This window comes from Bemisia tabaci, chromosome 4, assembly GCF_918797505.1.
Source record: "Bemisia tabaci chromosome 4, PGI_BMITA_v3".
NCBI classification, from domain to species: Eukaryota; Metazoa; Arthropoda; class Insecta; order Hemiptera; family Aleyrodidae; genus Bemisia; species Bemisia tabaci.
In genome coordinates, this window is record NC_092796.1 from 42,368,968 (window position 1) to 42,384,607 (window position 15,640).

The window sequence follows — 15,640 nt, forward strand, 5'->3', positions numbered from 1 at the left end:
GTCGCTGAATGAATCGCATAGTATCACTGAATGTTGAAATTCAATTTTTAAAAAAACGCAACAAGAGTGTTGAAATTTACTAGTTTGGAGACTTTTGTTGCTCATCTTGAACACGATTTGTGTCAAATTTACTTTAAAAATATATGAAAAAGTTGGTATCAAAATTTGGTATAATTCTAAAAATTACTCAAATGTTCGCTCTACTTAAAATTAAGTGCAAAATGTGCAACATAAAATACTGAGTTTTCTGAGAAGATGCATTAAAATGTACTGAAATAAAATGATTAAAAACTTTTAAAAGTGCAAGGAGAAATTTTTCGTAAAAAAGAACTAAATGGGTTCCTAATTCGTATCGGTCAAATTTTAAGCGTTTTCTCCTCGCAATTCACGAGTTTTTTTAGCTTTATCTTAAACAGACAATGCTCCTAGGATCACTATCTAAAGAATACCTAGAAAATATTCCTGATTCACACGGTCGACACGGGAACAGAAGTAATCGGAGGACGTTTCGTCGCTCCAGTGACGTAAGCGCGTATTCCGATTTTCGCAAGAGCCTCAGAGACGTGGACTTACATGTAAAGCAGGGCTCACTCGGAAATTGAGATACGTCATTACATCAAAGGGGTAACGATTTCTCTCGTTTCGCTCAAAAATAGAACGGCGCTACGAGTGACACAGGGACCCCCAGGGAGGGGGGGGGGGGGTTCAAAAACAATGCCTGCCGAGTGGCTCGTTATTAGCGACTAGCTGTCTTGCGCTCCTTTAAATGCCAAACAAATAAACAAGCGTGCGCGCTCTTTAACCCGGCACGGGCCCTGTGGCACGGGGACGGGCGAGGGGCGGGGGCGTCAAAGGGTGCGAGTGCGTGGTGCCCGGTGCAACGACGACGCACTGAAACAAAAGACGGGCCGCCGCGCATAAAAGCCCCCTCAGGGCCCTCGGAGCTTTCGCTAATGATCTCCTCGCAATCAGATAAGGATTTCGGGCTTATTATCCTGATTACGGTGAAATGTCACCGATTCGCATGTCATTCGGCACTCGGCCAAGAAGCTTCAACCGCAGATGGAGATCAACCCACGCCACGGAGAGAAAAACTTTTGGTTCATACGGACTTCATCAGGGCCGGATTAAGGGTGTGGCCACATGGGCCGCGACCCATGGCGGCAAATCTAGGGGGCGGCAAATTTTGCAATTTTTTTTAAATGTAGGTATAAAAAAAATCGGATTTAGAAAAAAAAATTACAAACGAAAAAGGCGACAAAATCTCTCATTTTCTGAGAGTATACTAATTTCTTATTTTGTCGTCTTTTAGTGATACAAGTGACAGCACCTTTAATTATTCAAGTTAAGAGAGAAACCAAATAGTTAAACACGCAATTTGGCCCGGAACGGCGCGACTTAGAGAGAAATGATGGACGAGGACTTGAGATGCGAAGGAGAAGTCCTCGGCGCGGCGATCGATCGGCATGTAACACATATTAGCGCCCACAAGACTGCACGAATACTTCACGCATTGCATCAAACACAGTGCGGTCATCGCGGTCAGCGTGAAACGGATAGCGCCTACAAGACTGCGTGAATACTTCACGCATTGCGCCGAACACAGTGCAGTTAGCGTGAAAGTCACAGCGCCTACAAGACTGTCGGGAATGCTTGACGCATTGCGCCAATCACGGTGCGGTTAGCGCGGCGCGATTCCGCACGATCCCCAATGAGCATGAATTTATATGTAAAACAGGGCTCACATGGAAATTGAGATACGCCTTCATGTTAGAGCAGCGACGATATATGGACTACTTTTTTCAATTTGGAATTATAACTTCTAGCCCGGTTTAAAAACGAGGTATGTGCCATTAGTTTCCCTATGCACATAAGTGTTTTTCTAGAAGAGCTGGTCAAACTGACGACTATTTGGTTTCCTAGGCCAGAAACTTCAGTGTTCCATATGAGTTTAAAGTAAAGTTAAGAAATTCTAGCCGAAGTTTTCTTCTCCGCAATGCTGCCGAGCTGTCGAAGAGAGCTGTGCGTGTAAAAATGAAGTTCTGAGGTTTAACGTTTATATTTTTTTGAAACATTGAATTTTTACTTGTCACTTTGTTTCTATTTTTTAGAGCAGTGAAGTAGTCAAATTCAATTTAGTTTTCGCCACATTTATTGTAAGTAATCGCTTTATATATATGAATTATTTAAAATTTAATTTCATCAAGATGAAGAGGTACAAAAAGCAACTTTTATTGTCTCTGAAATAAAAGATGCATATCTGCAAGTGAAACGCAGTCCACTAGCCTTGGCGGAAATCTGTTCGAATTTATTTTAGTCGCATAAGGCGGACGCAGCAGCTCACCCTGAATCTCATCCCCATTTCGCAAAATCCCTCAAAGCTCCGAGAAAGCTGCAAATGTAGAGGAGGGCCACATTCCTGCGCCGAGAGCTTTGTTACGGACGGGGGGGGGGATGATGAGGAGAAGGGGGTAGAATGCTGAGTGTCGGGAGGAGGTAGAGGGGGGATGAAGGGAAGATCAATACGAGGGCTGAGCGCACCCCCGGGTGGAGGCGAGCTTGGGCATATTGTACGTGGCTAATGAACTGGGGCATGGAGGGTAGGCAAAACACGGACCACCCACTCTCTGAATTTGCTCATCGCGCCTGGACTGGTGTTTTCATCGGCACCGTGTTGATTGGAGGGCTTTTGCAGGTCTATGAGATCAAGTTTTCATTAATTTTAAATTTATGAACCCAATCCGATATTAGTTTCACCCTTTAATGCAAAAATAAAGTTAGTGCGTTTTTATTTACAAGTCGAGGAAAGAAGATTTTTTGTCGATGGATGGGAGCAGGGGATTCAAAGGCAAAAAGTCGCATATTCTTCTTTTTCTTCTTCTTCTTTTTAAATTACCTTTTCACAGAAGATATTTTCGCGCGGGAAGGCAGTCGTAACCCTCCAGAACCTCCATCTTCACGCCATGCCTCAGTTAATAATAATGTAAAAAAAACTTTAGTTTCCCAAAACTGGAAAAAAGTAAATATGGTTTTTCTTGTTTAAATTTTATGAACCACGTGCAGGTAAATTAAAACCTCGAGAAAATTTAAGATAAATTTTACTGAGGCTCCTCATGCTGTAAAAAGGGGAAATGCGGCGCTTTTTTGGCTACTTCAGAAATTGTTTAGGTGTATTTTCATTGATTCAAGCAAAAAATCTATAGAAAATATTCATTGAAAAACCAAATTCATCCTATAATGTCAAAATCTAAACTATAAAGAGAGAAAAAAATGAAAAAAAAAAACTTCAGTTGCAAAGACCAAACTTCAATTCATGCGGTACACCAAAGTTATCAACTTGGGCGAGTAAAGTTTTCGGTTATAAAATCTAGCATCGGTTCAAAAAATCGAGATTTCTTATACCAATTCCAAGTCTTGCTGTGACGAAAAAAACATGAATACGTCATCCGAGTTTTGAATTCTGAGAACAAAATATTTGATTACCTTTACCGAAGTCTTAGGTGTGCTATGAGAACCGATGATTTTTATTCTTCAATTAAAACCTAAAAACTGCCCAAAGAGCGGCAGTAGAGTGCCAGACATTGCATCACTCTTTCCATGCCCGAGAGACATTTTGTGAAACTGGCACGTGCTCAAGATACGACTTGCATCTACTATTGACAGATTTAAGCAAAATCCGGCTATACACGGCACGATTTACAATGATGGGATTTCAACTGAACCGAGGAGGCTAAGCAGCCCATCTAGACGGGGGAGTATCTCTTTCCCAAATTTCATCCCAGACACTGATCAAAATATAAACCCGAATATTCCGAAACATGAACATGTCTTCTTCCAGGTGAACCCTGGAATATACCTGAACTCTTTAACATCAAGGCTCGTCTGAACTCGGCCGTGCTTCCTTTTAGACAAATCGGGTTTATTTCGTCGCCCCTCTGACGTAAGGGCGTGTCTTGATTCCCACGTGAGCCCTGTTTTACATATAAATCCATGCTTTCTGGGTTTCATGAGAAAATCGAGATACGCCCTTACGTCAGAGGAGCAACGATTTGAGGCCCTCGGCCATCTCTGGTGCCCGTGCACAACTTAAAAACCACAAGATCCCGCAACGGGATAAAAAGGAATCAGGTCGTTTTCACAGAGGAGCGGGACCGAGTTTGCATCTGGTCAATCCGTCGGTCCGGTTCGCGCAACCCCCTCCGCCCTCCTCCAACCCCCGAATTCGGGAGTATCCGATGCTGGTGGCCTGGACTCGTCATTTACGGGGATTTGATTTTGATCCCCTTTGATGTTTTTAACTGTTAATTTCTTGATACTGATACGTCGTAACCCGGCTGACAAAACGGCGTAACTCTACACTGAGATGACCCCGGAAAAGCATTGAATTCCATGCGCGACTGGGCTCGTAGTAGAGTATGGTTACACCTTTTTGTCAGGACTCAGGAGGGCGCCGATATTTATAGGTATAATCGCTCATGGTCAACGTCGGTGGCGATTCTTTCAAGGTGGCAACACTGTTTTTTCCTCCATTAAGGGATTTTGTCAATAGTGGATTCTGTGCGCGAGCCGGCTTTTACATCGATATCCGTCGATTGTTCCACATGAACTTGACTGTACGAAACGCAAGTTGCCAAATATCGAGAAGCGCCCTGGTCAACGTTATTACAGTCATGAAAATGAACTCATTGTCAGACGCCAAGTCTTCACTTGCTGTATGAGTAGAGGTGCGAGTTTTGCGATTCAACAAACTTCTCCTGTCGACAATTTTGCCGAGAAAGGATGGTATTATCCGATATCAATCCCGAGGCTCATCGTAAAGCTCCCAGGTTGAGACTGCACCAACACATCGCACCATCGGAAGTTGGAGTTCAGCAAAATGCTTCTTTACTTCATGAGTAGATATTGCACGCCTTAAACCCTCGATTAGATAAATATTGCCAAGCGCAGGATGCTCTCTGGCCTACCCCGAAAATTGAAGGCGAAATCCCATTTTTCATAGCCTCCGATTCTATCTACCCTTATCTTGATTTTACTTGTTGTTTTGGAGTTGGATGTTTCGGTAAAAAACGAATCTATGTGATTTTAATCAAAAATAACTGTGAAACAAGGAAATCCCACGTGCATGTAGTTCATTAGAATACAATTTTCATAAGTACATACATCCTTTCAGCATAAGTACGCTCACTTTTCGGTCATGATATGCCACTGCGCTGATTTCGAAGTCCATGCATGCGGTGCGTTGATGCAAGCCTTTCACACTTGGATAGCCGACGATGACTCGCTAGCTGCGAGGTTCATCAACGAGACAAGAGCGCATCAAGTATGAAAGAAGGAAATGCTGAGGGACAAGAGCATGATGCAAATACGATACGGAGAACCTGGCCTGCGGTTTGGTGGTCGAGCGCATAAACTCAACTTGGAGTTTCTTTTCTCTCCCCGCAAGAGTGTCTCGCCTCTCGCATACCGCGCGGCTCCTCACCTACGAGCTTCGACCGCAAACTTAAAAAAATAGATTGGAAAAGGGGCATGGTTGTCACGATTTCCGGAAGGAAGGTGTTGGAGTTGACAAATTAACAGCTTAGTGCAATAGGATGGTAAAGTTTTAAGGGGTGAAAGCGTAACTTTGACATATTCTGTATTATTTTAGTATAAAAAAGCACACAAAGCGAGTGAGCTTTATACAATTGTCGAGAGGACTGCATTTCATTATGAGAGAAAAATCATTCCTACATACTTTTACCATGAAAAATTGCCCATTAGTAGACTATCGAGTGACTTTTACGTAATGTATGTATTTTTTTACGTGAGCACACTCAAGCTATAAAATGTACTTCCTTCCTCCCCTAAATTCTAGTTTCTTCTTGATTTGAGAGGTCACCCACTTCAGACGTCAATTTCAGACATTCAGACACTCCTCCTCATAGACGTAGCTCGTGCAATTTTCTGGATGTGGTTTGATCATCACTATTCCAGAACGGCTATGGGTCATGCGGTCAATGCAAATAAAGATTACGGAGGGTCTCTCCAGGACAATTTTGGAAAATTCGTCGCTGGCTGACAAAAAGGCGTAACTACATTTAAAGATGAGCCAGAGAAAGCATAGAGTTACATGGAACACAGGGTTCATTGCCAAGTGTAGTTACTTCCCTATGTCAGGATGGCAACGAATTGATCCACCTCCCTTGGATGCATTTTGGGGGCCACTCTCGTTGAAATAGACTTCATACACTGGGAAAAAAACTTCGGTTATATGAACCGAAAGCACGGTGTTCATGAATATCGGCGGTATTGTTCGGTTCATGTAACCGCTCTTTCGGTTCTGGAAACCGTGCCCCCGGTTCATGCAACCTATCACCGGAAAAAACATCACATTGGATCTAGAATCCAGACTCTTGAAAACATTGACAAGAAAAAATACTCTTGATTCAATCGGATTTTTGCTTGAATCAAAACGAAATCCGCTTAAATTAAGAGGCTTGGTTCTTGATTTAAACTAGATTCTGATTGGATCAAGAGTCCTTTTCCTTGTAGATGTTTTTAAGAGTCTGGACTCTAGATCCAATGTGTTTTTTTCCCAGTGCGGTCGCACGAACCGAACAATACGGCCGATATTGATCACCGTACACTCGGTTCATAAGACCAAACTTTTTTTTTCTCAGCGTGGCGAGAGCAAACCTCCCTTACTTCGGCTCGTTCGCTGGCTCCTGATTCGGCAACGGGAGAAAAGGACGGGGTACGTCACGTCGCGTCGCTGGAGTCGGAGCCGCAATGGTGCGGTGGTGCCTACGGTAATGTCGAAACGGGCCGGGGCCGGGCCAAGCCGCAGAGGAAACCGCAGGCCGGTAAGGATCGAGGCCAATTACCGCGACCGGTATCGTAATTATTATACCCCAAGATCGAAACACCGCGAGCCGAGGAAACTGCGGTCGGGCTCAATTTTTCAGCCTCTCCGACTTCGACCAACCCGCTTCGTTCGGGCGCACCTGAGCCCAGGATCATGAGTCATGCTATCGTTTTTCGAGGCGAGAGCTGCAACGTCGACTCACTACAGCGAAAAGAAATTGTCTTGCTTGGAATACAAGAAACAAAATTTTGGTGAGGTCGCATCTGAGCCGAGGATCATGAGTCATGCTATCTTTTTTCGAGGCGAGAGCTGCAACGTCGACTCACTACAGCGAAAAGAAATTGTCTTGCTTGGAACACAAGAAACAAAAATTTGGTGAGGTCGCATCTGAGCCGAGGATCATGAGTCATGCTATCGTTTTTCGAGGCGAGAGCTGCAACGTCGACTCACTACAGCGAAAAGAAATTGTCTTGCTTGGAATACAAGAAACAAAATTTTGGTGAGGTCGCATCTGAGCCGAGGATCATGAGTCATGCTATCTTTTTTCGAGGCGAGAGCTGCAACGTCGACTCACTACAGCGAAAAGAAATTGTCTTGCTTGGAACACAAGAAACAAAAATTTGGTGAGGTCGCATCTGAGCCGAGGATCATGAGTCATGCTATCGTTTTTCGAGGCGAGAGCTGCAACGTCGACTCACTACAGCGAAAAGAAATTGTCTTGCTTGGAATACAAGAAACAAAATTTTGGTGAGGTCGCATCTGAAGATGTATCTATAAAGACTGTATGATAAATGGGGTAGTGGAGGGGTATGATAAGGGCCGTTTTTGAGGCCACCATGAATGCTCTCAACAGTATGATTTTTTTGCTCACTGAAGGTCCGTATTTCACGAGATGCATCATGATTTGGTCATTTTCGGTCGCTCTAATAGTCTTATACTGGCTTGAACATAAGTCTGAAGGCAGATTTTGGCGAAAAATACGGATTTGGTGGATTTGCAGTCAAATGCCGAAAAATCCGCGATTTTCGCCAAAAATCGCCTGTCAGTACCGTGTTCAGGTCAGTATTACACCTGAAAAGAGACCGAAAACATTAAATTATGTCGCATTCCGTAAAATATGGACTCTAAATGAGCAAAACATGAACAGAATTGGGGAAATTCAAGGTAGGCTCAAAAGCGGCCCTTTATCGATACCCCCTCTTTCCTAAAATACTGGTTCCACTTTGACTTTTTAGTAAAAAAAAAAAGCTACTAGTTATAATGACCTGAGCATACCTACTCACGAAAAAATTGAATTTTTGTCTCGCATTGAAATGCTTTAAAGATAGAAGATACATTGTTATGATCGTCACGATATTATTGCAACTACCCCCATCAAATTAATTGTTTCTGATCCGCGAGAAAAAAACGTCAACTGATGGCTTAGGAAGCCAAAACTTGTGCTAAAATTCCCTTTGACGCCATTTTAGATTCAGCGAGCACAACATGAGAAATCTGATACACGGATCGAAGGATTCGTTAACCGAGGACCAACCCTCGACGGAGCACAACTGGTTCACGGCCCCGAAAAACGAGAAGCGTGTTATTATATAGCGGATAAAGGGCTGTTTGGAGGGCTGCGCCCCCTAAATCATAGCATTTCGAGGGGAGCACTTAAGGGAGTGTACACAGAGATACACAATAAGCTCTTCGGACAATGTTTATACCTCGCGGAGCCGATTAGGCAATCGAAAACGGAGGCCCACCGGAAAGCTGAACAAAAAATTACCATTCATGTCACTTAAAAGCGGGCCCCGGGAAAAAATGTCACGACAATGATACAAGCGAGCCCCGGGGAGGGCGGGGGTAAAGTGATACTTCGGAGCGCGACCCCTCTCGGCGAAGGGGCGTCAGTGGCGGGGAAATAACTCATATCGCCCTTTGATCGACGCTCAAAGGGTGCTCCGCCATTTTGCTCGCGCTTTGCCCTCCCCTCGACTCGCCATTGCAAACGCGGCTCCGGTCCGCGAGCTGCGAGTTCCCGCGGATGTCGGGTTGATGATGAATTTTTGAGCGTTTTTTCGGGGTTGATCTCAAATTTTCGGATTTCAGACTGACTGAAACTTCAGTGGTTGGAGGAAATGCCGCTCAATAAGATAGGGAGGAAACATGATGCAATATTTTCGGATTTCGAGACGAATGAAACTTCAGTAGTGAGAAGCAATGCCTCTCAGAAAGATTGGTAGGAAAAACATGATACAATACACAAGAGTACATTGAGGAATCGGTCCTTCTTTTGCAAAATGATAAAATCATCTCTATGAACAAATGCGCGCAAATTGGGCGTATTTTCTGTTGAGGAGGTTTTAAGCTTGAATTAACTTCGGGGCAAAACTAGAAAAAATACCTTTCAAGTAAGGGGAATAATAAGCACTTACGAAACAGGTAAAATTTTACAGCAAACCGTTTTACAGCACTACAATTTTCGAGTAATATTTCAGTAATTTGGCCTAAAAAGGCTTTGAATAACTACAGTAGATCCTGTTGAAAACACTTTTTCTTAACATTTACGTGTTGCAAAACTACATTAGATCTTGCTGTTTAAAAAACATTTTTTTTTTAAACTTAAGTTTCACCTCTCCGTAAATGTTTCTTAAAAAAAATCCAAAAATATAATTCCTTTTTGCACTTTCATTACCTCTTTAAATCTTACAGGGTTTCTTAAGCTTCATTTAACAGTCGTTGCTGCACGGGATTTATTTCTGCCTTTTAATTTATATAATTTTAATCATTTTACAAAGACGAGCCATCGTGCGATACCAAACGACGCTAAAAAGAAAGAAAAAACTTAGTTTTATTTGTCATCCCCCTTCATCTTAACTTTCATCCGATTCTTGTGCTGTTTCAGTGGAAAATATTGAAAATGTAAAACTTAATTTTACAAAAACTCAAGACTAAAATTGTTCGAATCAGCTTGAGCGCTGCAATTTTATGGAAGAATTCAATGTAAGTCATAACGCGTTGCCAAATTTCTACCGAAAAATCACGAATTTTCAGCAAAATTCGAGAGTATTTTCATTCGATTTTTCCACAGGACATCGTTCATAATTTGTTCTAAAAATTTTGAAAATTTCAAGAAAAAAACATTTTTAAAGTTCTTCAAAGATACATATTTTCTGAGATGAAATTTGGCAACATTTGAAATCTCATACGATGTTTCTATTTAGTTCAGCAGAGCTACCCTGTTGGTTAACGAAATAAATCCTCTAGCCATGGATTTGTTTCGAAGTTTCATGGTCTGGCAACTCGCAGGGATCCCCGCGGAGACAGGGTTAGGAATCCAGGGTGCTCTGCAAGAAGGGGAGGGATGTAAGGGGGTGCGCACGAGGGTGACTAATTAAATAGATTTTACAAACGCGTTGGCTCGGCAACTTGCCCCATTATTTGCTACGTGGGGTCTCCAGCTTGGGGAAAGCTTCATCCCAATTCTAAGTTATTACAAATGGCCGACTGTCATCGCCAATAGTCGCGTCAAAAGCACGGAGAGATTTTCAGTCCGAATTGGACTCAGCTTATGGTAGATCGATGCAACTCTGATCATATTGAACTGCCCGAAGTAGCATTTTTCAACGGAAAAATTGCGATATTTTGACATTCAGTTGCGAATGATCATGATGTTCTTGAAAAGGTTTCTAGCCTTTTAACAATAAATCAAATATATTCATTAAACGCTGAAAAAAAATCTCGGTGTATTTACTAAGAAAAGGGTAAAATTATCAAGAATTCAGGGTTCTATTTAATCCCAGTTTTTTTTTGGTAAAATTACCTTTTATAGAATTGGTAATTTTACCGAGAATTCTCGGTAAAATTATTGAACTTTCTCGGTAATTTTACTGGACCTTGGTAAAAACGCCGATGTTTTTATCGACTGTGGTAGAATTACCGAGATAAAATGGCAAAGTTACCGGGAATTGATTACCAATAAAAGTGGTATTCTTACTTGAAAAAACAGTAAAAATACCAGTTTTTAGGTAAGCCTACCAGTCTGTCTTGGTAAAATTACCAATAATTGGTAAAAAAAGTGAGATGGTAAACGTACCAACGGACCGTGGTAAAAACGCCGAGAATTTTTTTTCAGTGCATCAAATCGAACTGTCCCGAGCAGCGTTTTTCAATGGAAAAATTGCGATATTTTGACAATAAGTTGCGAATAATCATGATGTTCTGGAAAGGTTTCCAGCCTCTTAACAATAAATCAAATGTTCAATAACTAATGAGTTAAAAATACAAAAGAGAGATAGAGAAAGCGAGGGTGCGAAGAGAAGAAGACCGAGGGAAAAGAAACAGAGGACTACTGCACCAACAACAATAGCGCTGTAAGTAATGTAAAATTTTTTGACTCTTACCTTTCCTCTTTCTTTGTCGAAATCGCATTCTCTATTTGCAGCACCCAGATGGTAGCCATTGGCTCCAATATTAAACACTAGTTGAAGGTTCGTACCAGTCGCCACAAAAGCCTGTTGGGATGAGCAAAGGAAGAACGTAAGATGTCATATAAAGAGGATATCATATGATATATGATGATGATATCAAATGATATATGATGCTGATATCGTATGATATGACATATCATAAAATATCATATGAAGATACCACAATACATATTTATTAACTAAAATACTACTACTACTATTTATTTGTAAATATTCATATAATATATACCTTGACATTTAGATAGAAAAGCACATTTTATCATTTTAAGCCGGTAAAGTTCTGAAGCGAATTTCCATTTCTCTTTTGTATATACTCAACAATCTTCAATCAAAGAGGTCGTGGAAATTTATAGGCTTTCTAGTCTTCGTTAATTTTACAATTGCAACCTTTCGATCATTGAGGCACGATTCCGTGATCAGGAAGACTGTCCTGTTCAGAAGATGACAATTGTCACCTTCACTTAATTCAAAAACTTGAGACCAACATTGGTTAAAAATTACTTACTATTTCTGTATGTCCTTCTCTGCACCCATTTTGGAATCTCACTTGTCTTTCTTCAGCAGGTCTATCCCTGTATCCGGTGTATCGTACCTGTAACAGAGAAAATTCAAAATTAATCAGAGCACAAGTATCAAAAAACTGGACGGTTTGAAGGGATGGCTTCACGGTAAAGTTTTACTTGGTAACTTAATGTACGTCATACAGGCGGTAAAAGTCGATATAACAAACTACCTATCGCGTTTCTTTAAACATATATCTCTATTTCTCCTAAAATTCCTTTTTACAAAAGGAAACGAACCAAACTCTCAGTAAAATTTATTAATTCATTTTTTTTCAGTAATTTATTTTGAATAAAAGAGTTTTACAAGTTTGGCGCAATGCGTGAAGTATTCCGACAGTCTTGAAGATACTATGATTTTCACGCCGCGCCGACCGCTGCTGAACGCACTGTGTTTGACGCAATGCGTGCAGTATTCAGATATTCTTGCAGGCGCTATCCGTTTCACGCTGACCGCAGTGACCGCACTGTGTTTGATGCAATGCGTGAAGTATTCGTGCAGTCTTGTAGGCGCTAATATGTGTTACATGCCGATCGATCGCGGCGCGGCGCCGAGGGCTTCTCCTTTTCATCTCAAGTCCTCGTCATCATTTCTCTCCAAGTCGCGCCGTTCCAGGCCAAATTGCGTGTTTTGTTTCTCCCTTAACTCGACTAATTAAAGGTGCTGTCACTCGTATCACTGAAAGACGACAAAATTAGAAATTACCATACTCTCAGGAAATGAGAGATTTTGTCTCCTTTTTTCGTTTGTATTTTTTTTTTCTAAATCCGACTTTTTTTATACTTACATTTAAAAAAAATTTCAAAATTTTCCGCCCCCTAGATTTGCCGCCATGGGCCGCGGCCCATGTGGCCACCCCCTTAATCCGGCCCTGCCTAAACATGGATTTTAGGGAGGATAAAGCTTCAAACCTTTTTCTCTCGATTCAAACTTGATGAGCTTGGCATTTCTCGTAAATTCGGTTCCTACCTATGGTCCATTCAACTACCTTTGTTTTACGATTTTACTTTTTATTGTTTTATTTTACGTCTTGTGCTGTAAGGATCGCTTCTACTCTGCCGCGATAACGAAGAGAACCGTAAGTGCAAAATTTTCGAAATCGAGTTTTCTTCAAAATTCGTCTAAACTCTTTAAGATGAAATTACTGAGACAGCTAAAACAGCAAAATTCATCCTAATTTAATGAAAACGAGACAAATGAGAAAACCGTAAGGGCACAAAAAATGACATAGTTTTTTTCAAGACTGCCGCAGGTGTATGCGAGAGCCAATGAAAACAGTGCTTTCCAGTAAAGTGCCGCCCTCTTCTGCCAATTTCTACCCTGAAAATGTGTTTGTTGTGCGTCCAAAACGCAACCACGGAAGCATGCAGAAGATAGCACTTACGGCTGTCTTGCCTAACAATAACCTAGCATGAAAATGAAAAATACCCTTTTTATGAAATGGAAATAAAATCAGTCGATTTTTAATCATCCATACGATTTCTAGGAGTCTTTGGGACGATTAGTAGCAATTTGACAAAGAACGGAGGCTTCTCTCAACAAAATGTTCCGGTCAGAAGCTTCTGAGCCCGTTTGCTCAGAACTTCATTTTTGCACTTACGGCTCTCTTCGCTATCACGGCAGTACTCAGGCTTTGTCTCCACGAGCCGTTTCACGAGATTTGTCCCAGGGAAAAATCCCACTTACTAAGTTGGGAAAAACATTGAGTTAATCAATATTTTTCCCAGTACCAAGTATGGTACTTGTACCCCTAGGACCCACTGAGAGAAGAAGAAGAAGTGAAAACGAATTGTGCGATATTTTATTCATTACTACATTGTTCATGTTTGTTTAGTTAAAATAATGTGTCTAATTGTCAATTGAGTGCAATTATTATTTTAATCCCGGTTAAATACTCGACTTTAACTAATTTATCTTCCCGCGCAAACTAGTCGCAGGACTGTATGAGCCCCGTCCCGTGGAGACGGTAACTGGGAAAAATCCCAGAAGTTTCATTCCTGCGATTCGAACTTGGGACAAATCCCATGAAAACGTCCCGTGGAGACAAAGCCTTATGAGCTAGATATCTTTCCCGAGAAATTTGCTTTCGCTTGACTAAACGTCCCCGATTTCATCTCTGCATGCATGATACAGATACCCGTGACGATGGACGCCGAACGGATCTCAAAGGGTTATTTGGCTCCGGCGGGCTGGGATTCGTCACGGCTCATTTGCCTCGGGAAGTGACACGTCGACAAGACGCGACACAACGACGACAACGCGACACAACGATTACAACGCGCCGGTGTCAATCGGGTGAGTTACGAGGTGCAATTACGATTATCGACCATCACCGTGAAAATGCGGCCCTTTTTTGTGCGGCGTCGCGCCCGCGCCAAAGCCAAAGGGTGAGCAGGATGCGACGCCACCGGCCTGCGCCCGGGAGATAGGCGTCCCGTCGCACAGAGAGGTACCCGGCGAATTTTCAGGCCAAGTTCTAAACATAGAACTTTCCATTTCAGTTTTTAGACAACGCTGGGAAAAATGTGAACTTCTACGAGAAAATAAATCTTAAGTCATGAAAACTTCCAAATTGATTCATTGAAACCGCAGCACTGGGGAGAGTTATGCGAACATCCTCGGAAAAATGCGCTTAACATTGTTAAAGCTAACCCGAGCTCGGATGGTTTGAAAAAAAGATGCAATTTTGAGAAAAGATAGGTTTTAACTATTAAAATCTTTATCCGTCATGTTCAGAGCACGAAATCATCGTAGTGAAACATATTTTAATGTCCTTCGATGGTAAGAAAAGGATTGAAATCGCTCGCAAATTAGCGTAAGGAATACGAAGGAATTTTAGGCCTGCTTGTAAGTCACATTGACTACTTGAGTACATGCTAAAATAAGATCTTAAACTTTTTCGACACATGTTCAATCAGTGTTTATGACGCATACACCCGAATGATAGCGAAAACGCTGAAAAACTTCGTCCAGCAGTGAAAAATTTGATAAATTCACAACGCCTTCTTTTCGTTGTACGGCAATGTCAAATGTTGTATACTTGAAAAAAGTCTCTTGAATCTAGAGCTCAAACTCTTAGAATTTGACAAAAACAATACTCTTGATGCAATCAGATTTTTGCTCGGATCAAGAACCAAATCTCTTAATTTAAACGGAATTTCTTTTAATTCAAACAAAAATCCGATTGAATCTTGAGTGATTTTTTTGGGTCAAATTTAAGAGTCTGAACTCTGAGTCTCTGACCCGAGAGGCTTTTATCCAGTGATGTATGGGCGCGGTGCGAGCAAAAGTTAACGGAAATCGCACACAATGTTAGATGGAGCTTTGCTTTCAATACAAATTCAATTTGATTCCGTAAAACTGAGACCGTCCGTGGGATCAGGGAAAATGGCTTTCGGACGGAGGCTAACCTAAATTCTTCAGAAAAAAACGTCTACATATTCATTCTCCTCATGCCCACAGTGCGACAAAATGAGAAACAAGTTGATGGAATCGAGGAGGAGTAAATTGGATCGGGAGTGGATTTAAATACGAGCGGATCGGATCGAAGAATTGAGCCTTCCCATTCCCACGCCGAAAAAGGTATGCGCGTGGTAAACGCGTGGCACCCCGCGAGAAGCGCTGTCTTGATTTGCGTCCTTCGAAACTTCTATCTTCAAAGTCGAGAGAAAATCAGCCGTTTCCCACTTTCATCCCAACTAATCTAAATAGATCAACGGAGAAAAAAGAATAACAAGCGATAGGAAAAAAATTCTCCGAAAAT

The 15,640-nt window shown here is 41.7% G+C and overlaps 1 protein-coding gene across 1 annotated transcript in view; it reads right to left on the reverse strand.

Moving 5' to 3' along the window:
* LOC109033627 (protein big brother) overlaps positions 1-15,640 on the reverse strand; it is a 58,042-nt gene that overhangs the window by 38,302 nt on the left and 4,100 nt on the right. Inside the window, exons 2-3 of the mRNA XM_019046328.2 lie at positions 11,822-11,908; positions 11,230-11,340 (exon numbers count right to left, since the gene is read on the reverse strand). Of these exons, the coding sequence (XP_018901873.1) occupies positions 11,230-11,340; positions 11,822-11,908 (198 nt within the window). The remainder of the gene's footprint in view (positions 1-11,229; positions 11,341-11,821; positions 11,909-15,640) is intronic.